The sequence below is a fragment of the Scyliorhinus canicula genome, chromosome 10 (assembly GCF_902713615.1).
Source record: "Scyliorhinus canicula chromosome 10, sScyCan1.1, whole genome shotgun sequence".
NCBI lineage: Eukaryota > Metazoa > Chordata > Chondrichthyes > Carcharhiniformes > Scyliorhinidae > Scyliorhinus > Scyliorhinus canicula.
The window spans coordinates 177,185,843-177,209,725 of NC_052155.1; the positions used below are offsets into that span (position 1 = coordinate 177,185,843).

The 23,883-nt window shown below is 47.6% G+C and overlaps 1 protein-coding gene across 1 annotated transcript in view; it reads left to right on the plus strand.

Annotated features, from left to right (window-relative positions):
• Positions 1-23,883, plus strand: part of si:dkey-225n22.4 (collagen alpha-1(XXI) chain) — a 229,012-nt gene that overhangs the window by 95,767 nt on the left and 109,362 nt on the right. Inside the window, exons 15-16 of the mRNA XM_038810217.1 lie at positions 7,834-7,887; positions 12,864-12,917. Coding sequence (XP_038666145.1) covers positions 7,834-7,887; positions 12,864-12,917 — 108 coding nt within the window. The remainder of the gene's footprint in view (positions 1-7,833; positions 7,888-12,863; positions 12,918-23,883) is intronic.

The window sequence follows — 23,883 nt, forward strand, 5'->3', positions numbered from 1 at the left end:
GAATCATGGTAACTGTTACACCCACTTCCTGCTTTAATAAATGAATTTTTCCTGATTAAATGCAGCCAGTAGAGGTCAGAGCATGAGTCCGGTTCCCCTCCAATCAGCTACCCCAACAGAGCAAGACCAAATATGTGGTCCTCATTGGCTCCCTTCCAATATTTTTTCAGTTACTCTGATAGGTTGCCCCTCTAGCCCAACATCATGTTCCCCACTACTGTTTGTGGTGATATGCATGAACACATCAATGCATATACTTGCCTATTAATGCACATAGTTGTCTGTACGACCTTCGACTAGCAGGCAATGATAGAGATCTATCACGTGACTTGAGACATCTGCCAGTTGGTAGTAAGGCGTACAATAGAATAGTCGCACTTACAGGAGCTCCAGGAGAATTCACTGAATTCATTTAGCAGCCATCGTCTGTATTATAGTTCGTTAGTTATCTTTCCACATGTTTGTTAATAAATCATCTTTCTAGTCAAACAAGTATATGTTCTGTGTACATCATTGCAACGGTTATAACACACAACACAACACTGCTCTCGGCTGATGATCCCTTGCCTGCAGAACCCCATTCTGGGCCAAACAATCCAGCTGTGCCTCAATCCTGTGGTCAGGAAGGATAGCGTTAATTGCCAAGTTGTGACAGTTGACATTCATCAAGTTATCTTCCTCCAGGAAGTAATGTTGGGCACATGCAGCAAATGAAATGTATTCCAGGTGTCCAGCTGGTGCAAAGTAAATCAAAATGGTGGCTAACTGGCTGGCTGCCAACATTTCAAACAGAAATACATTATTGTGTCTTTTATGATTTGAAAATAAGTCAGGTTGATGATCGGACACCCAGACATGCTGGCATGCGATTAAGATAATTTGTCATCGTTTACAAAGAACCACAGACTTGTTTCTCCATTAGAGAGAGAGAGAGACAGTTGCTTATATACAGCTTGGGGGGGCATGACCCTGATGTGTTAGGCAGGTTGGTTCGATGTGGACTGCACTCGATGCAGGGAAGTTAGAAACACACGTCTAACACTGGAGAAGATCCAACACTGTTTTCTTCAACTATAGAACTGCTATACATATTCAGCTGTGGGTCGACACTATACTTACCTGACTGGTGACCTTGTAGTAGCCTGACCAGACTTACTAGCTACCGCATGGTGTTTGCACTTGCTAGCTCGTGGACTCTGACTGTCTCAGTAGCTGGGTCCAGAGAGAGTGGGAAACCTAGTGCCCTCTGGCTTTATAGTGGTAGTGTCCTGTCTGATGATTGGCTGTACTGTGTTGTATGCTTACTGGTCATCATGTGTGTCAATCACTGCCTGTCTGCATCTCATTACATACATGAGTGGATATTATGACAGACCCTGCAAGTGTGGGGCAAGACAAGGAGGCAGGCCTCCGCGAACTGCCACCTGATGCCCCAAGAATTCCTGGAGCCGGTTTGACGCCACACCGTGGTCATGGGACCAAGTCATGCTGGAGCAGGCATCTCGAAGTGTGCGCTATTAACTGGACTTTGTTCTGAATCCTTCAGTTTAAATGTTTTCGTACCGGTGAGTAGCTGGAAGTGCAAACTAATAATCTGTGTACCTGTGTCTTCTATGAATGATATCTCCCTAACCAGCAAGTGGGGTGGTCTTTCCAAGGGCCGGTGCAGACTCGATGGGCTGAATGGCCTCCTTCTGCACTGTAAATTTCATGATTCTATGATTAAGATTTAAGGATTGAGAGAAGAACTAGGGGAACAATGAAGGAAGAGGGTAAATTAGAGTCCAAATGGTACAGAAAAAGTAATAGAGAGGAAAAGGAATATCGGATTAAAAGAGAGGGGAGAAAAGAGAAGGAGGTAAAGTAAGAAAATATTAAATATTACAGGCGAAATTGCTTAAATCACTAAAAGGCTGAATCTACCTCACGAGGAATGTGGCTCAGGGATTTAAATTGTTCCCATTTAAAGGCTGGCGAGATTGATTGGCATTGCAGCAACCATTAGCACATCGTTTTAAAATGTACTCACACTTATTTAGTATAAGTCCTAACTTTCTGTGGCGAGTTTAATGGACAATTAATGGGCATATTTAACAAGTGTGTGCAAGGTGAATGGCGGAGTAGCATAAATCAATCATCACCACAGGATATTTCTTTTCTTCACCTGAAGGTGCTGGCTTATTTATGCATCAATGAGGCCGGACGTCGTGAACCCACCATTATGTTTCCAGCAACGCTTGGCTCATTATCATTCAAACATTATTGGCCACAGAACTAATGTAATTATACAATAACACTTGGACTTCTCCTCCAGTTCGACTCCAGTCGCAAGCAAATCCTCAATCTCGCATAAAGTTACAAGCCCAGTGGGAACTCGCTCGTTCTTGTACTGTATGTTGGCTGCGTAGTTTGGCTTCATTCTGTGCTTTTAAAGTGGATGGTAGTGCTGTGTCATTCCCGAGAGTTTAACTAATAAGCACGCATAAATCATCGCAGTCTATTCTGGCAGGCGAGAGGTTGACTCAACACAAATCTAGAAACACCAACGAACCAAGGATTGACTAATACGTTTTGCAGTGTATCAGCCATTATTGCAGAATAGATCAAAACTGAGTCAATTAATGGATCTTGTGATATTCCAAACCATTTTTGAAAAATGGTTCTTGTGCATTCATCGGTTTACGTCAGGGGTGGGCAAACTTTTCCGTGCAAGGGCCACATTCAGAAATTCACAATTTTAAAGGGTCGCATAGTATATTAAGTAACATAATTATTTCACCCGGTTATGATTCTGGGCGCCTCATATAGAACATAGAACAGTACAGCACAGAACAGGCCCTTTGGCCCTCGATGTTGTGCCGAGCAATGATCACCCTACTCAAGTCAACGTATCCACCCTATACCAGTAAGTAACCCAACAGCCCCGTGCATTAACCTTATAAAAAAAAAATTTTTTTTTTTTTTTTAATGACTTGGTGGGCCGCATAAAGACCTTTGGCGGGCCGCATGCGGCCCGCGGGCCGTAGTTTGCCCACCCCTGGTTTATGTACTTTCACTACACTCTGCAGAATTAACATGACTGCGTGCGAATGAGAATAGGCAGGATTTAACCGACCCTCTGAAAGATGGACTAGGAGGTGGGAAGCCTTTGAAAATGGCGGTGTAAGGCAACAGGAGGGGTGCCCGCCTCTACGGCTGCCACAGAATATTCTCAGGGGTGCGAATCTCGGCGGCAGGGCTACCTGCCACTAGAGTAGGGCAGCCAATTAAACCAATTAAATAGCCAATTAGTAGAAGGTTCCTGACCCAACAGCATTTTAGCGATGTCAGACAGGGCCGCCACTGCATGGAGAGGACGTCAGGTAGATTTTTGCCAGCTCCCGGCCATCGTGGTCTGGAGTTGGGTGGGTGGGTGGGGCTGGGGTAGCCTTCTTCATGGAGGGATCCGTCCAGTGGCAATGGCCATCCCCACAGAATGACCACTGGAGGCTCCACCCCTCCAGTTGCTGGAGTCTGCCATTCTGACCCCAGAGCAACAAGCAAAAAATAATTCCTTTCCTTCAAAGATGCCTCAAGGTGATATGTTTGTACGAACAAGCGATTACTTGTTTGGAGCCTGAGGGAATTTGATTGACAAGTAGGGTGGCACAGTGGTTAGCACTGCTGCCTCACAGCACCAAGGACCCGGGTTCAAATCCGATCTTGGGTGACTGAGTGGGGTTTGCACTTTCTCCCCGAGTCTGCGTGGGTTTCCTTCGGGTGCTCCGGTTTCCTCCCACAGTCCAAAGATGCGCAGGTTAGCTGGATTGGACATGATAAATTACCCTTTAGTGTTCAGGGATTTGTGGGTTAGGTGACGTTATGGGGATATGGTGGGGGCCTGGGTAAGGATCTCTTTCAGAGGGTCAGTGTAGACTCGATGAGCCAAGTGGTCTCCTTCTGCACTCTGGGGCATCTCTGGTTAACCACAGTCATCCTGTGTGGTTGAAAGGGACTTAGTGCTTAATGGGGCAATTGTAGCTTAAGATGTACTTTGTAACCCATGGTAATCCTAAAAGCTGTGTGTAATCATTAAGCAAGAAGGGAGTAAAGGAGTATTGTATTATAATCTAATTTTTTCATGTTTAGTAAATGTGTTTCTCTTGTTAAAACTAATTAGCGGTCCTGTCACTCTATTCCTCCAGGTTTTATTTTTAAGAAGTAAAAATTACAGTGTTTTGAGCCAGGGTTCCATTCTGGGAATTTCTCATCCAGTTATAACACCAACCTGGATCGTAACCTTCACTAAAGGACATTAATGACCCATCGACAAAGGTTTTATGTTCATCATTAAACTTAGAATTCCAGATTTTTATTTCATTCAAATTTTGCCGTCTGCTGTGGTGGGATGGAACCCTGGGTCCCAGAGGATTACCTTGGGTCTCTGTATTACTAGTTCAGTGATAATACCACCACGCCACTGCCTCCCATTGCCAATTCTTATGATCTTAGCAACATTTAAAGGGCAGATGCAGTTTGGCGCGAGCTACTGTTGGAGGTGACTGGGAAAGGGTGCACAGAAATATAATGGTTCTTACACAATTATTGAAAACAAATACATCACTCATCGGAACAGGCGGCCTGTTCTACCATTCACTTTAACATGGTCGATCTGTAACAAATCCATTTACTGACCTTTGGTCCATATCCTTAATGTCCTTGACGAACAAAATAAGAACCAATCTTAGGTTTGTAGCTTTCAGTTGACCTAGCCACAACACCTTTTTGAGGAACGTTTTCCACCACACTTTTGTTTCTGGTCCTCACACTGACCTACGTATTTCTGAAAGCATTGGTTTTTCTCCTTGCTCTGGACCTGCCCTATATCTCCCCATGATGCTGCCCACGGAGAGCCATGACAGAACACATTTCCTTCAGCGTGTCAGTGATGCTGCGGGTATGGGTATGGGGATCTGGAACTTATAAAGCTTTGCCCACCGAGAGAAATAGGCAGGTGCAGTCTTCAGCACAACTGTGCCATCGAGCGAGCTTTATAATGGGAAAATCCTTTTGGGATATCACCTAACATGCATTTCCTTTTGTGTTTCTTCACGCCAAACTTTATTCCCCGTTGGGGAATAGTGGGAGGGAAGTGGTGGAAGGATTTCCGAGCTGATTATCGCCCTGTTGAACCATGTTATGAACACTCCTTCCAAGTCCAACAGGTCCTGGTGTTGGACTCGAACCCAGAGCTTCAGTTCCAGCAGTAGGGGGATGCTACCATTGAAAATGAAATGAAAATGAAAATCCCTTATTGTCACGAGTAGGCTTCAATGAAGTGAATGTGAAAAGCCCCTAGTCGCTACATTCCGGCGCCTATTCAGGGAGGCTGGTACAGGAATCGAACCGTGCTGCTGGCTTGCTTGGTCTGCTTTAAAAGCCAGCAATTTAGCCCACTGAGCTAAACCAGCCCCATTGTGCCACATGACCTCCTGTGCCCTCAGGCCTGACATATAGATTGCACCCAGTTAAGGGGTGTGTGTCCATGGGTTGCAAATTTATTACATTCTAAATAGATATGGAGAAATGGATCCTACACAAGGTTCACGAGGTTGATCTCGGGTATGGAGAGATTTCTTTTTATGAGCAGAGGTTGAGTAGATTGGGCCTGTACTCATTGGAGTTTAGAAGAATGAGAGGCGACCTTATTGAGACATACTGGATTCTCAGGGGGCTTGACAAAGTTGATCCTGAAAGGTTGTTTCCCTTTGTCGGAGAGTCTAGGACCAGAGGCCATCATCTCAGAGTAAAGAGGTCGCCTGTTTAAATTGGAGACAAAGAGGAATTTCTTCTCTCAAGAGGGTCGTGAATGTGTGGAATTCTTTACCACAGAGAGCTGTGGAGGCTGGGTTGTTAAGTATGTTCAAGGTTGAGATAGACAGATTTTTAATCAGTGAGGGAATCAAGGGTTATGGGGCGAAGGTGAGAAAGTGGAGTTGAGGATTATCACATCAGATCAGTGACAATCTCATTGAATGGCGGAGCAGACTTGATGGGCCGAATGGCCTCTTTATGTTCTGACGTCTTATAATCTTATGGCTTGCAGCGGACTAAACACCAACAGAATTGCTGTTCCCGTGACCAGTTACAATACCACATCTGTTCAACTCACTTCATTTCATTGTGGAGTCTAATTCCAGTTTCTTTTCATCCTGACACAACATCCCATCCAGCACTTCCACCTCTCGCCCCCTCCCTGCTTTCTACTTTTGGGAGCCACAATCTGTGAATGTTCTTATTGGCAAACCCGCTCCTCTGAGATTTTAAGTCATTGCTTGCCGAAATCCCAGGCTTACTTGCAGTCAAGTCATTCAGAAGGATTTTAGCCAGACTGGACTGACTGCCCAAGACAAAAATGACGAAGGTAACGGTTGTCACCAGATTCCTTACCTACTGAACTTGACCACTGTGTGAATGGGTGACATTGAGCTAACAATAAGAGCTTGTATTTATAGAAATATAGAAAATAAGTGCAGGAGGAGGCCATTCGGCCCTTCGAGCCTGCTCCGCCATTCATTATGATCATGGCTGATCATCCAACTCAAATAACCTAATCCTGGTTTCCCCCCATCTCTTTTGACCCCCTTTGCCCTATGTGCTATATCTAACTGCTTCTTGAAAACAAAATGTTTTGGCTTCAACTATTTCCCGTGGTAACAAATTCCACAGGCCGACCACTCTCTGGGTGAAGAAATTTCTCCTCATCTCTGTCCTAAATAGTCTATCCCGTATCCTCAGACTGTGACCCCCGGTTCTGGACGCACCCACCATTGGGAATGTCATTCCTGCATCAACCCTGCCCAGTCCTGTTAGAATATTATAGGTTTCTATGAGATCCCCCCTCCCCCCCCCCCATTCTTCTGAACACCAGCGAATACAATCCTAACTGATTCAATCTCTCCTCGTATGTCAGTCCCGCCATCCCAGGAATCAGTCAGGTAAATCATCGCTGCACTCCCTCTAGAGCACCCTTCCTCAGATAAAGAGACCAAAACGGCACACAATATTCCAGGTGTGGCCTCACCAAGGCCCTGTATAATTGCAGCAAGACATCCCTGCTTCTGCACTCAAATCCTCTTATTATAGAACATAGAACATAGTACAGCACAGAATGCCAACAGACCATTTGCCTTCTATACCGCCTGCTGTACCTGCAAGCTTACCTTCAGCGACCGGTGTACAAGGACACCCAGGTCTCATTGCACATTCCCCTCTCCTAATTTATGGCCATTCAGATAAACGTCTGCCTTCTTGGTTTTTGCTACCAAGGTGGATAACCTGGCATTTTTCCAAATGATACTGCATCTGCCATTCATTTGCCCACTCACTCAACTTGTCCAAAATCACACTGAAGGATCTCTGCATCCTCCTCACAGCTCACCCTCCCACCCAACCTGATGTCATCTGCAAATTTCACGATGATCTGGCACTTCTAAGATGGGAAACATCCCGAGGCTGGAGTGCTATCAGATAAAAGTGGACAGCGAGGCGTGCAAAGCAATATTAGTACAATTGGTGAAATGCTTGGTCAAAGAGATAGGCAATGGGGGAGAAGATGGGCGAATGGCCCTTGCTAGAATGCTCACTCACAGAGCTGGTTCAGGCATGATGGGCCATCCTCTGCACTGTAACGATTCTGTGATGCTGTAACTTGTTTGCTGAGCAGCTTTCCAAAGTAACTTTTCTGTGTGATTTCGATTCAATCACCCTTCCACCTGTGCTGCTGCTGCCCCCCCCCCCCCCCTCCCCCCCCCCAAAAGCACTTTCTTAATTATGGAACCAATTCCATTGCAGGGGGATAAAGGCAAGAAAGGAATCCCTGGCCCTCCTGGATCGTACGGCCCTTTGGTAAGCAAGTGTTTTTTCAAGGAATAAAATGGAGTGGTCATTTTGTAAAATGTTTTTGTTTGTTTGACACAGAAGTTTAATAGGTTCTCGTGAATGATAATACTTATTGAAATGATGTTACTATTGCTCCAAGTCAAAGTAGTTTCACTGGCTGTTCCTTTTTTTATTGATCCCTGGGATATGAGTGGTAGTGGTTAGGCCAGCATTCATTAATCATCCCTAGGTGCTCTTGGGAAGGTACTGATGTGCTTCTTCAACCGCTTCAATCCATGTGGTGTAGGTACACCCACAGTGCTGTTAGGAAGAGAGTTCCAGGATTTTGACCCAGCGACAGCGAGGGAATGGCGATATAGTTCCCAGTCACTATAGACTTGGAGGGGAACTTGTGCCAATCCCATATACCCGCCACCCTTGTCTTTCTAGGTGCCTTGATGAGTTGCTGCAATGCAGCTTGTAGATGGTACACACTGCTGCCACTGTGTGTCAATGGTGGAATGAGTGAATGTTTAAGGGAGTGGATGGTGTGCTGACCAAGAAGGCTACTTTGTCCAGGATGGTGTCAAACATTTTTGAGTGTCAGAGTCATACTCATCCAGGTAAATGGAAGTACTCTATCATAACCCCTGACTTGTGCCTTGATGGTGAACCTTGAAAGTATTAACCTTGCAGTTAATGTCACCAACAGTGTTACAAGACTGCTGATAGAAACAGGAGCAGGTCTCGAGCCAATTCCACCATTCATGGCTAATCTGTATCCTAATTCCACCCACCTGCATTGGTTCCACATCCCCTTCCCTGATGTTGAGCAAAAGCCCATCGAGCTCAGATTTAAAATTATTTAATTCATCTCGCATGTATTACTTTTAGTGGGAGAGTATGCCAGAATTCTCTCAACCTTTGCATGAAGTTTTTCCTAACTTCTCTCCCAGAGGGTCTGGCTCTCATTTTAATGTAATGTCTCCTTATCCTAGAATCTCCCACCATGAAAAGACTTCTCATGACATTTCATTCAAAATCCTGGAATTCCCTGCCCTGTGTCAAAAAGATTTCTGCGGTTCCACTCTATCTCTGCCACAAATTCTAAGGAAAGATTTTGGAACTCAATTTGGAGGCAATATTTTTCTCTGATTAACATGGGTCGCAGCCATTAGGAATAACCTAATCATTCCAAGTTCACCTCCAATTAAATTTAAATGGCTTTGAAAAACTGAGAACAGTTTAAACTTTTCCTCTGATAATCTTTATTTTCCTCTCTATGGAAGAGTGCTGTTAATCTCAGATACTGCCCAGCTGTCTGTGGTCAATCTATGATGCAGAGGGAATATGGAATTTGGCTGAAGTACTGTAATTTGGTGAATAAAATTTCCAGCTTGTTTTGGAGTCTCCAAAGAGACTCTCAAATATAGGATGAAATAATCCCGGCTTAATTACCTTTCTTCTTAGTCTTAAATTCAGAAACATGTTGATACACGCTGGAAAATCTTGTGTTTGTTCAAAATCCATGGAGGTGGTTGGTTATTAGTATTTACCTAATTTTGGACGAGAAGCTGGTTGAACTCCAAGCACAACCATTAATTGAATACTTCATCCAAATTATTAAAAACCACTAGCGCATACTTATAGGAGGTCTTGTGGCGCAGTGGGTAAGCATCCCTGCCTCTGAACCAGAGAATCTGGGTTCGAGTCCCACTCCGGGACTTGACGGCCAAGGAAGTTGCGTTCATAACGCGGTCAAACAGGTTGACAGGTCAATCTGCAAAATCCTTCCAACACGCCAATGACAGGCTGTAAGCGCTGTAGAGACACCCCGGTTAGCTCCGTTGATGTAGGAGTGGTGTCCTTTAGGCTACAAGCCTCTGTTCCAGGAAGAAAACCGCTATGGGAGCAGATGAAAGTCTGCCTTGTGCACCACAGGTGTGGGAAGTGAATCAACAAAAATATTATAAAATATGTAATTTCTGCTACTCTGATTTTGGACTTTTAGTACCAAAGAAAAAAAACCCAGAAACATTTTCAAACGTATTGTTACTGATTTGATGTGTTAGCTAACTCCCTTTTTTTATTTTTAATGTTTTTGTTTATTTTCCCCGATTATCGTTCATGATTTGTTTTCATAATTCTTTAGTATTTATTCTCCAGCAGCTTCCAATCCATTTTTCTGGCCTTAAACGTGTACCTTCACTACATGCTTCACTCAAATTTATTGCAATTTTGTTTTAAATAAGGCAGTAAAATGCCATAAGCATCATGTGTAAGAAACCAGACAATTTTGGATGTTACCTCCCAGAAATAGTTGACATAATTTTTGCATTCAAATGCGTTCAAAAGTGATCAGTGATCATTTGACATCAAATGTTCTAAGTTGGAAGGAAATTTTTGTGCAATCAGCAGCGTTTACCAACTTTGATATAAATTGTAATTAAAGACAAAAGGCGCTGGAAGGCATCAAAGGCATCAAATACGCTCAAAGACATCAAATGTGCTCAACAACCTGCATTGAAAAATACAAGAAAATTAGTTACTGAAATACCGTACAAATTTATTAAGGGGGTGGATCACCAGGGCCGTTCGCCCCAGCCGGGATTCCCACTTGCCCGTTGAATCAGGCATGAGACCCAAAAAGGGATTCTTACCGGGTATCAAAACCGTCATGAGTCTCCCGGCCTGTTCCCCCAGCGAGATCAGGTTCTCGCCCAGTAACAGGAGATTGAAGTGGAATTCTGCATCTTCACAGGATTCTCCCACCCCCCCCAGCTGGAAGTCCTGTGAGCACCAATCAGTTCTGGTCCTTAAAAGTGAGGACCATGGATTATGAGGGAGAGGAAGGGGGGAGTACACTCTCCACACTTTGTTCCAAGGTGCCATGAGGGGTCCTTCAAGAGAGGGGGGCAAGTTGAAGTCCTGGGCTGGGGCTCATATCGGGGGTCTTTCCCAGGATGGGGGTTGTATGGTAAGTCTTTCCACTGCTGCCTTGAAAACCTTCAAACCGCCTTCCAGCATGCCAATAACAGTGATCTGTCAGATTAAGGTAAATTTCTTCCCTCTGTAATACTCAAAACTTTGATGTCTCTCCCAGCATGTCAAATTCAAAGATATGCCAATTGAAGGTAAAAAGTCACTCCTTTGATGGGTTGGAAACCTTTGAAGTTCTTTTTTAACATCCAATGTCATTCCTTTTAACTGTTTCAAGCCTGTGGGCTTGCTGAGATGGGTAAAAGCTTTGAACTGTGTTGTTTACATTCAATTTCATGGTCATTGCTCTTAACAAGCCTCTGGATTGATAGGTGCAGGCTATTTCAAAGGAGTGTTAGCTTTGTTTATTTTTGTAGCTCTTCACGGTCTATTAACTCTGAGGTGCTTCCTCTTTTGAGCAGCTGTTGTTTCGAACCGCAATTTTCTCATAGAAGCCTTTTCTTTGTTCTGAAGTGCTTCTAGAATGAGCAAGTGTTGTTTTAAATCACAGCCTTTTCCTGCTGTGGTTTCCTCTGTTCTGAAGCCCTTCCTAGAAAGACCAGGCACTCTGAGTGCTGCCCCTAGCACCCTGGCAGTGCCAATCTAGCACTGCACTGATACCCTGGCAATTTGTATGGATTTAAATGCGATTAACAGGCTGAATCTCCGATACTCCACCCCTCCGCCATGCTCCACCACTCTCATGTCGGGGTCGCACGGGCATGGATTGGTGCAAGTATTTATGCGCAGGGCCTGGGCGCCATGGTTCGTTGAGGAGTCGGGGGCAGAGAGGGAGTGGGGAGAAGAGAGGGAAGAGCTCGGAGGAAGGCTATGAGAGAATAAGGAAGGGGGGAGATGGGGGAAGTAAATGCCTGCAATCCAGGATGGGCTGGGGGTGTTTAGGGGGAGGGAAGGAAAATGCTATGGGTTGCAGTGGGGTAAAAAGACTGCTGCAGTCCAACAGGGCAGGTGGTGGTTAATAGGTTATGAAAAATGTAAACCTAGCTTATCAGCACGTATCTTAAAAGGGAGTCTGCTTTTTTAAAGTTAGCTCAGCTTTAGGATGGTTGACACGATAACAATTCAGGAATATGGAGAACAAACTCTATGATTGTTTATGGTGTCAGAATGCTCAAGGGAAGTGCTTTTGCCAGTTACAAATGTTTGTGTGCCCCAGTTTGGGGAAACTGATGACAATGATGTCAGTTACAGTCCTTGCAATGTTAAATAGTTGCTCTGGAGTGCAAATGTTAGCTAAATGTTAGCTTTCGAGTGCAACTGATGTCAAACGGTGGCTAAATGATCGCTTTTGAGCACAATTAATGTCCAATGAGTGCAAACGAATGCCGTTGAATGCAACGTCCGTCAAGATCTCCTGGTAGGGAATAGCGTTGTGGTTAGAATAACATTTAAGGGACAGCTAGATAAACACCTGAGGGTGAAAGGAATAGAGGTATATATGGATGGGGCTAGATGAAGAAGGGTGGATACAGTATTAAGCACATGACAACAACTATTTGTTTAGTGGCTTTTAAGATTTCCCAAGGCACATCCCTAGGGCATTATGAGCCAAAACATGACACCGAGCCACAAAAGGAGATAATTAGGTCAGGTGACCAAAAACTTGGTCAAAGGGATAGGTTATCACGTCGTTACATGGGCAGCACAGTAGCACAAGTGGATAGCACTGTGGCTTCACAGCGCCAGGGTCCCAGGTTTGATTCCCCGCTGGGTCACTGTCTGTGCGGAGTCTGCACGTTCTCCCCGTGTCTGCATGGGTTTCCTCCGGGTGCTCCGTTTTCCTCCCATAGCCCAAAGACGTGCCGGTTAGGTGGATTGGCTGTGATAAATTGCCCTTAGTGACCAAAAGAGGTTCGATGGGGTTATGGGGATAGGGTGGAAGTGAGGGCTTCAGTGGGTCAGCGCAGACTCGACTGGCCGAATGGCCTCCTTCTGCACCGTATGTTCTATGCACACACCAAAGCACTTTGACCCTGTTTTGTTTTTACTTTACCTGCTTATAGGGAGAACCGGGAATTCCTGGAAGCAATGGCCTTGCAGGACCATCTGGACTGAAGGTAAGATATATTTTAAATGTTGTGCTGGCAAAGTCGAACTGCAGCCGAAAATCCGTCCCAGTTTAGCATTCCGAGCCCTCAGCTTCCATTTGCCCTGACTTTACGTGAGTCCCGCTCCAAACCAAACATTTCTCAGCAGATTAGTCGCTTGTTCATAAGAATTGATCTGGAACCTTCCTTGAGGCTGGACAGGTGTCTGGGTTAATAAGGTATGTGTATTGGCTTTTACAGGAGCCTTTAAAGTCTATTTTAAATAAATGGACTGTGCTTTGGAAACAGAGTGAACTATGCCTAAAGCTGTTTTGCATAACTGAAGAGCAAGCACATATGGCAAGTTGTATTCTGTGCAGCTGTGTGGTGTAGCTGAGTGGGAACAAAATAACAAGCAGCCGATTGAGAGAAAATTCCAAGAGGGGAGTGCTCCAGCATTGATATTCCTCGTACCTGTTTTTAATCATTTTGAAACGTTGAGCACTGCAGTGTTGGATTGAGCGGTTTGTTCCCGAGTTGTTGAAATCCAACTGGTAACTCCAATTATCTCTTGATGTTCGCTTTCATGAGGAATCAGTGTTCAAAGCAGGCCAGAGAAAAATATGATTGTTGGCTGGTCGCAGACTCCACATTGTGGCTTCTCGTTTGGATCAAGGAACTCCATCAAATGGTCTTTGGCAGCAAAGCCATGTTTTTTTTTTCAGTGACTGAGTGTGGTGGTTCTCAGATATATTTAGAATAGATGTGCGGATCCGTTATTTGTCGGTCCTGAGATTGAGGAACCTGCTATTACACTGAGAGGGCGAGGCAGAGGGGCGAAGCTAGATAAGTTCATGAGGGAGAGAGCAATAGAATTGCAATCCATAGAATCCTGACAGTGGCAAGAGGGGGCCATTCGGCCCATCAAGTCTGCACCAACCATCCGAAGGAGCAGTCTACTAAGGCCCACTCCCCTCGCCCTATCACCGTTACTCCGCGCACTGATCCACCGAATCTTCACATCTTTGGACTGTGGGAGGAAACCGGAGCACCCGGAGGAAACCCACACAGACATGGGGGAGAACATGCAGACTCCACACAGTCGCCCAAGGCTGGAATTGAACCCGGATCTCTGGCACTGTGAGGCAGCAGTGCTAACCACTGTACCATCGCACCGTGGGATGAAGAAAATGAGACTTGCGTGGAACATAAACATAAAACATCAATCAGTTGGGCTGAATGCTCTGTTTCTATGCTGTATTTTATGTAATTCCACATAATCCATCAATTTTCCTTCTGTTAACATGGTCAGGTTATAGTTTCTTTGATGACTTTTTCTCCTTGATTGTAACAATGATCCTGCTTTATCATTGTTGTAAACTGGGATTATAATAAAGGTATCATATTTGTGAGTTCTCCTTTATAACAACAGAATTTGTTATGAATTAACATCTCAGTTTGTATCAGAAATGTACTTATTTCAATGTAACCATGTCCCTTTTTGAAGCCGTGGGTGGGTGAGCATGAGCAAAGAAGGAAAGGTAGGTCATGAGGCTTGTTGCCATGTCATGTAAACAGCCACAATTCCTTCCCTGCACCACTGTTACAATTTCCTTTGTGCACTGCACGGAAAACGTAAAGTCCAGGTACGGTGCTCAATAGCTGTTTCTGGTGCCTTCTCAAGTTACTACCTCTTCCTGGGATTGCCATGAAGTATGAGGCAGTAACCTCCAGGAAACAGCAGTAAAGATCCTGAGGTCCGCCTAACATTGTATTGGCCTCGTCTCCTGCGATTCTATTCCTGCTATTCTATCTGCGTGAGCTCTCGCTGGTTTAGCTCACTCAGCTAAATCGCTGGCTTTTAAAGCAGGCCAGCAGCACGGTTCAATTCCCATACCAGCCTCCCCGGACAGGCGCCGGAATGTGGCGACTAGGGGCTTTTCACAGTAACTTCATTGAAGCCTACTCGTGACAATAAGCGATTTTCATTTAATTTCATTTCTGTCCCTCAAAATGCCAATCTGCCTCTTCTGGTGACACCCCAGCAGCCCTGCTGCAGTCTCGCTGTGGTTTCTTTGTCGGTTTGGCAATGGAAGGGTTCCTTCTTGATGGCAGATATCCGCCAAGCATGATCGATGAACCATGAAACTGAGCCAGGGTCTGGTGAATTTAACTTCAACATGGGGAATACTTTCTGGCATCACCTGTGACTTAAATAATGAATTTAAAATTCTGACGGCCTTTGCTAGAAATCTTGACGGTCGCTCCAATTTCCATAGCTTTTTTTTAAACATAGATATTTTATTCCAGACATCTATAACATCAACAAAATGTTATTTTGTTATTTTAAATGTTATCCCCCGTGACGAACAGATCCTCAAATAAAGTAATGAACAGCCTCCATCACACCTCAAAACCCTCAGCTTGACTTAATCTTTCTAGCCGGACAGAGTGGTACAAGTCCCCCAGCCAGGCCACCACCCCAGGAGGCGTATCTGACCTCCAATTCTAAAGGATCATTCGCCGGTCAATTAGAGAGGCGAAGGCCATTAATAATAATAATAATAATCTTTATTGTCACAAGTAGGCTTACATTAACACTGCAATGAAGTTACTGCGAAAAGCCCCTAGTCGCCACATTCCAGTGCCACATCGGCCTCTTCCCCTCCAGAAACTCCAGCCCCTCCGAAATCCCAAAGATCGCCACCATTGGGCCCAGCCTGACCTCAGCCCCCACTATCCTGAATAACGTCCCAAACATTGCCTCCCAGAAGCTCTCCAGCATCCCGCAGCCCCAGAACATCTGAGCATTAATCGCTGGCCCCCACTCGCACTTCTCACACCCATCGGTCACCCCCTGGAAGAACCCACTCATCCTCGCCCGAGTCAGGTGCAACCTGTGCACCATCTTGAACTGAATCAAGCTCATCCTCCCGCAGGACGAGGTTGAGTTCACACCCCGCAGCACCTCACACCAAAGTCCCCATTCTATTTCCTTTCCTTCACACACTTATGCTTTATCTTCACCTTGCCCTGCTCCCCCAACCATCCGTATATGTCCCCAATCCTACTCGCCCCCAAGCTGTCAAGGAGCAGCAGTTGCTTCAACAACGTATACGCCAGTAACTGGGGGACCGCCTGCCACTCCTTTTGCGCCAAGTCCTACACATGCATATACCTAAACTCGCTACCCCTCGCCAGCTCAAACCTCTCCTGCAGCTCGCCCATCCCCACAAACTTCCCCTCTGAGACCATATCCCTCACCTGCTCCAACCCCGCCTCCTACCACTTTACATACATCCCATCCAACCCCCTCACCCAGCTTAAACCTGTGGTTTCCGCACAGTGGCATCAACACCAACATGTTATCCAACTGTTATAAGCTCCCTGCTTCCCACTGGCTGAGGACTAATGGCAATCCCACAATCCTTTGGGAGTATGAGCTTCCCCAATGAGAGGGGCGGAGAAATCATTAGCAGATTCCCTGCATAAATAAAGCTGGCCAGTTTGGAACCGGCTAGAGGAGAGTGAGCAGCAAGGGAGTTGCTGCTGCATATATATGGTTATTGTAAATAAATGTTATTTCTTTCTATCCTTCAACTCGTGCTGGATTCTTTGTGGCCCTCACAAAACCAACTTAAAATGCCTCCTCAACTCCTCAAGGTTTGAACATTTTGCTTGTGTTTGCAGTGAATGGATCCCTATGAATGTATGTCACGTTTAGCAAGTGTAAATGAACCATGTTACGGGCTTGGCTGATTATCTTACATTGGTTGCAGCTATTAGATCACTTATCAGTCAGATAATCAGTCAAGTATAACATGGCTTATTTACACTTGCTAGGAGTGACATATATTCATAGGGAGGGACCTGTTCGCCGCAAACAAAAGGAATATGTTCAAGTCTTGCACCTTTTTTCAATTATCCAGGAGCTTGGGGAGTCTACACTTCCCTGCTGCTTTCTCCATGGTGACCCCTCAGCCAATCAGTCGACTTGTCAACCAATCAGCACCCTTTTCGTCTGCGGTCTAAATTGTTGCGAGTATTTGAAATTTGGCATTCTTGTGTTTGTCCTCAATAACATGTCCCTCTTTTCAGCAATGTTCAAGCTCTGTACGGGAAAGCGACTGTTTCACACTTGTTTCTTGCTACTGAAGACTAATAACTGGCAAATGTACACAAATTTATACCCTGTTAGTTAATAGCCAATCTACCACAGGCAGTACAGCAGATCTATTCACATTATTCCTGTAATCAATTCATTCAACTATTCCTGGTTCAGCCCAGGCCACAATCAGTACCAAACAATTCCTAGTGTTGATCAACTAAACTGAAGCAAATGAAAGTTCGTAGGTGTGTCCCATTGTTCCCAATGAGATTGAGATCAACAGTCAATAATCTCTGTGTCTCATCGCTCAATTGCTGGTCTTTCACTGTTCGACTTTCTCCAGCTGCTTTCCTCACTGAATTTCTCTTCTAAGGCATTCTTTAAGTTTAACCTTTTGAGTGTTTCCCCCACAGTTTATTCATTATTTCTCGTCCATTGTTTATCTGACAAACTAGTTTTCTATGCTGATCCACCATTAATACGGAGATGAACCCTGAGCACTCTCAGTCTTGATTGGCTGAAAACCTCTTTGGAAAATTGTAACTTTTAGCGAATTGGGAGACAGATTATTGACATGTGCTGCTTCCAAGGCCATGCCACTGATATGTTTTATGCTCACTAAAGTGGAAATGGACTGGATGATTCATCAGAGGGCCTCACTGTACCAATCTTGTCAGCAGTTGTGTGGGATTTAAGCCAATCAGTAAATTCAAATCATACAATCCCCTCGCCGTCCCTCCAAGATAAGAATAGCATTAACTACCCTCTTAGTAAGATTTCCCTCAATATTTACATTTCTGTTTTTTTGTTGCTATACATCATAAAGTTATGGGCTGGATTCCCCGAGCCCCCGCGACGAAACCGTGCTCGGCGCGGGGGAGGAGAATGGGTTTTAAACCCGAGATAGGGTCCAGTCCCCCGGGGAATTGCTGCCAATCGGGCGCGAGCGGTCGACGCGGCACCAGTCGGGGACCATTGAAAGAGGCCATTCTTCAAGTGCAGCTGGTTGAGTTCCCGCCAGCGCGGTTCTCTCATGGTTCCACCTGGCTGGCACTCGGTGTGGCGGCTGCGGACTCAGTCCGCGACCGCCCTGGTGGGGGGTGGGGGGATCCTTCACCGAGGGTGGCCTCCAGGACGGCCAGGCTATTGATCTGAGGCCACTGATCCGCGAGCGGGCACGATCTGAGGGGTGGGGGCTATCTTCTTGGTGCTGGTCCAGGCTGTGGGTCGGCCATGTCACGCAGGGTGGCTGACACAGGCGGCCGCCGTGGGCATGCGCGGAGCCCTGACCGGAAGTGCAGGCCCCGTATCGGCAGCCGGAGCTGCGAGGATCACTCCGGAGCCAGCTAGCCCCCTCCAGGTAAGAGAATCGCTCCGGTCTTTGTTCAGGAAAGTCCAGAGTGATTCGCGCGCGTACTTTCACGGGCGTGGGGACATAGCCCCATTATTGGACAATCCCACCCATGGAGTGCCAACCATGTCATCTGTCGGCCATGTTGTCTTGTTTGTTACAATCTGCGTAACATCAAAAGGCAGCATTTCTGGAAGAAACTGTCTGGTTCTGAATAGAGGCCGTATAAACAATTATTTGGTTAGGTCACCAATATGACAGTGGCCGGGATTTTCCGTTGCCCCCACCGCAGAAGGGCCAGAAAATATAGCCCAATGCAGTTACTCCCGAATTATTTCCCGTGGAGGCACGGCCGCAGATGTGTTTTACGAACTCTTCTGAAGGTTTTCTTCTCCCTCTTATACAGCAAGAGGTAGTTTTTGGAACAATTAGCAGGAGCAAAATGATCCTATGCAAAGATGGTGCTGTTAGAAAGGTCCTGGGGCGGAATTCTCTGCTATCCGGTGGGGTGGGCCGTACCAGCGCCAAGGACTGGCGTGAACCACTCCGGCATCGGGCTGCCCGGAAGGTGTGGAACCCACCGCACCTTCGGAGGCAAGGCCGGCGGAGGAGGGGTTGGCGTCACGTCAATCGGCGCCGAAGGGCCTCCGCCGGCCGACGTGAGTTGGCGCATGCGCAGGAGGGCCAGCATGCTCTGGCGCAGGCGCAGAACCGCTGCCGTATTTTCTGCACCTGCGCAGGGGGTTTCTCCGCGCCGGCTATGGCGGAGCTTTACAGCGGCTGGCACGGAGGGAAAGACTGCCCCCATAGCACAGGCCCGCCCACAGATCGGTGGGCCCCGATCACGGGCCAGTCCACCAGGGAGGTCCCCCCCCGGGGTCAGATACCCCCGCGCCCCCCGAGGACTCCGCAGGCTTCCCACAGAGCCAGGCCTGCCGGTACGGACCTGGTCTAATCTACGCCGGCGGGACTGGCCGAAAACGGGAGGCCACTCAGCCCATCGGGGAGCGGAGAATTGCCGGGGGGCCCGCTGCCAAGGACCCCCGACCGGCGTGGCGCGATTCCCGCCCCTGCCAAAAAACCGGCGACGGAGAATTCGGCAGCTGGCGCGAGGCGGTGGGATTCACGCTGCCTCCCGCCGATTCTCCGACCCGGCAGAGGGATCGGAGAACCCCGCCCCTGATCTTTCAAAGCTGAGGCAGGTTTTGTGGAGATGCTGGTTGCGTAGTTGGCAGTTTTTTGTTTTTGTTTCTTAAATATTCAAAGTTAGGTTGGACAGTGTAGGGTTGGGGTAAGAAAAGGGTGAATTAGAAAACAGGCCTTTCACCAATTAACCACAACAATGCCCAGGATTTTCTTTGTCATAGGTCTGGTGGCAGGAGCAGGAAACTGGCGGGAATTCCTCCAGAGGGCGCAATGGGTGATCATGCCAGATCAAGCCCTAATCGCCAAATCGGGGGTTTAATGCTGATGGTGGGTCAGTGTGGGCAGGAAGTCACGCGCCCCTTTGCCATGGCTTGCCGCCATGGTTAAAAGGTACCCGGACATTCGTTCATGCATTGCTCCTTGTGCAAACACCAACATGTCATCCAGGAAGCAACATGCACCTGCCGCAAGGTTTAGCAATGCCTCTGTAATGATTCTCCTCCAGGCCGTGGAGGGCAGGAGGAATATCCTCTCAGGTGGTCGCCAGGATGGTCACTATCACAGCCGGGCAGTGGAGGACACTCCAGCAGAATGACCTCAACTGTGCCACCAGGGTTGAACCCTCTACTTTACTCAGCTCACCGGTCTCTGAATGGCTCACTGGACGTGGGCGTCAATGGCAAGGTCAGCATCTGTGTTGCCCATCACTAAAAGCCATTCACAAGGTGCTGGGGTGCCCCACTGGATTTCATGTGATCTGATGGTAGGGAGACAGTTGTGGGCTTCTGACCCAACCACACTGAAGCCACAGCCATTGTGCGGTGTGGGGGTGGGGGGCGGAGTAGTCAGGGGGGTTGTAATGGAGGATAAGGAGGAGATGCTGCTGATGCCATGCTAGTGTTGCCCTTCTTCTAGCTGCTAGAACACATGGGTATGGAGAGGATTAGCAGCAGTGCATCTTTCACACAGTACTCACAGTTGCCACTACGGGTCAGCAGTGAAGGGACTGAATATTGAGCGTGGGCTGGGTTTCAATCAATCAACCTTCATTGTCCTACATCATCTCTAGCTTCTTCAGTGCTATTGGAGATACATTTTATTACATGGTGAATGAGCTTTGGCGAATCACCAGGTCACTTAGAAGCCACATAAATAGCAGCATGTGGCTTTATTTAGCATCTGAAGTGCTCCACAATCCTTCTATCTATCCTAATGCAGGAGAAGACAGTGCACGGCAGGTAAGAGAGGTAGAAGACAGGAGGGGGCATGGCCAAAATCCTCCCCCTCACAAAATAGGAAAAGCAGGCTGCTGTGCTGGCAAGGAAGGACAGTAACTGTGAGCATCTCCCTCAAGTATCCAGTGCGGAATGTAATATATAATCTCTGATATCAGAACCTGGGGGTAACACTGTGTGCAGTGTGGGAGCCAGCCTAGGCTGTCACTCATTCTCTATTCTCTCCATTCCAGGTGTCAGTAGGAAGAGGGGGAGGCAGCTCCCCTGCAGAAATCAGCCCCAGCCCATGTGAGACCTTGGACGAGGATGAGGCCGACTTCACACTTGTACAGACATCACAGTGTTCACCTGCACCCTCTGCCAGCCCAGAGACCCACACCTCGGTGGGTGATATGTCTAGGTTCGGCTCAGGCTCACAGTCTGCTGGTCACCACATAGACACGTGTCCACCGCAGACAGAGGCAGTGAGACTCAAAGTGTCGGGCACTCGCATGACTGCTGGAGAAGGGGCAGAGTCAGGTGATGAGCCTCTGGAAGGGAGCGTGGAGACGATGCTGGAGTGTCAAAGAGGCACAGGGGAACACCAGGCAGAGGTGTCAGAGCCCCTTAACATAGGCACGTGAGGGGGAGGAGTGCACCCGTGTGCTCTCTAATGTCATGGCTCTGGCACAAACATCTCCATGGGGAGGACGATGGATGCCATGGAGACCCTGGTCCAACAGAACAGAGTTTCTGCTGGATCTGTACTGAGACCTGAACTTCAGCGCAGTAGCCATGGGTGAGCAATCCCAGTGGCTAGACAAGAGAGGGAGAGGGCATCTAGACCTCCCTCCAGGTGCCCCTCTCCACAAGGAATTAGGGAGGAAACCTTGGGCACCCAAAGGGGGGAAGTGGTCGCTCCTGGGGCTTCCACTCAGGATCTTCCAAGGTGTCCGTGCATTCCGAGCTCCCTCCTCCTGTGACCCCATCAGCTCCAGCCTCTGAGAGCTGCCTTCGAGTAGGAGACGTAAACACAGCAGAATTCCTACTGGATGCTCACTTCAATCCTATCAATGAGAGGCTAATCGGGTTCCTGGCAGTCCTCGGTGGGAATTATCCTGCCATGGTGGTTGGGATTGCAAGTTCTGTCATTCAGGAACCAGATTTTTTCTATCCCCTTTGTAAACTCAGAGCCTGGCTCTGGTGGTAGAGATTCAGCTTCCCATGTTAGTAACCTTGAATTTCAACCCTATGGAAAAGCTCGTGGGGAGGTACAGAAGCAATTTTTAGAAAAGGTTACTCGAGCGTTGGCCATTATGGAATACAAACAGGGTTTCGCCCCCACAACCCAAAGATGTGCAGGGTAGGTGGATTGGCCAAGCTAAATTGCCCCTTAATTGGAAAAAATGAATTGGATACTCTAAATTTATTAAAAAAAAAAAAAAAAAATGGAATACAAACAGGAGGCCATCACACTTGGTGGGCGGGGTTCTCTGGTCTGCCCGCTGCCTTTTCCTGCACGGCGCCCCCTCGCGGTCAGCGGGACCGTCCGTTCCGACAGCCGGCCAATGGGATTTCCCGTTGTGACCACGCCACACCGTCGGGAGACCCAAGGATACCGATGATGGAGAATTCTGCCTCATATGTGTAGACTTTGATCAGACCTTTATCCGAAATCGAAAAGCTCCGAAATCCGCACTTTTTCTCGAGTGCCGACATGACATCCCGAGCGGGAAATCCCACAAGCCTCTGGGAAGATTCCCGGGCGATGCGCTGCAGACAGTCACAAGCCCGAGGCCGGACAGTTTTTGCGCCAAAACCTGATCAGAACCAGGCATTATGTGCATTAAATTATATTACTCACTGTGATCATCGCGTTGAAAATGCTTTTTGGTAAGTGCAAAACATATTTCGACCCTTCAAACATTATATTCCGAAATCTGAAAAATTTCAAAATCCAATACACTCGGCCCCAAGCATTTTGATATCAGGGATGTTCAAACTGTCCTCTGTTCAGTTCTGGGTAGCAAACTGCACCACAAGAAAGATATTTCAGCCTTGAAGGTGGTGCAGTGCAGATACACTAGAATGATACTGAGGCTTCGAGGGTTAAACTGTGAGGACATTTTGCATAAAGCTGGCTTGGGTTCTCCTGAGGCTAGGTGATTAAGGTGTTTGACACGACACAAATAGATCAAGAGAACTTGCTTCCTCTGGGGATTCGAGAACAAAGGAGATAATGGGCGGTATTCTCGGACCTCCCACCGGGTCGGAGAATCGCCGGGGGCCGGCGTCAATCCCGCCCACCCGCCGTGTCCCGAATTCATGGCACCAGAGATTTGGCGGGGGTGGGAATCGCTCCGCGCGGGTCGGCGTGCCCCCCCCCCCCGGCGATTCTCCGACCCGCGATGGGCCGAACTCCCCCCGCTGTCATGCTTCTCCCGCCGGCATTGATCAAACCACCTACCTTGCCAGCGGGAGCAGGCGGGAGCAGGCGGTGCGGGCGGGCTCCGGGGTCCTGGGGAGGGCGCGGGGTGATCTGGCCCCGGGGTGTGCCCGCACGGTGGCCTGGCCTGTGATCGGGGCCCACCGATCGGCGAGTGGGCCTGTGCCGTGGGGGCACTCTTTTCCTTCCGCCTTCGCCGTGGTCTTCACCATGGCGGAGCTGGAAGTGACCTCCTCCCCTGCGCATGCGCGGGGATGACGTCGGGGATGGAGTTTGCACATTCTCCTCATGTCTGTGTGGGTCTCAACCCCACAACCCAAAGATCTGCAGGGTAGGTGGATTGGCCACACTAACATGCCCCTTAATTGGAAAAAAGAATTGGGTACTCTTAAAAAAAATTAATTTTGCAAAATGGTTTCAGCTGGTCTTTGGCTGCAACAGAAATATTTCTGAGATTGATCACATTAGACTGACCGCTTTATTTACTTAAAAGAAGTTGGTACTGAAAAATCCGTCAATAAAATATACATCTCTGGAAATTTCTCTGAAAAGTAATGGGGCAGCCCAGATGGTTCAGAGAATCCCCAGGGGGTGGCGTGAATCCCGCCCCGCCGCTCGGACGCCGGCTGCCGAATTATCCCGCGCCGGTTTTTGGGCGGGGGCTGGGTTCACGCCGCGCCGGTCAGGGGCCGTTGGCAGCGGCCCCCCCCGGCAATTCTCCTGGCCCCGAT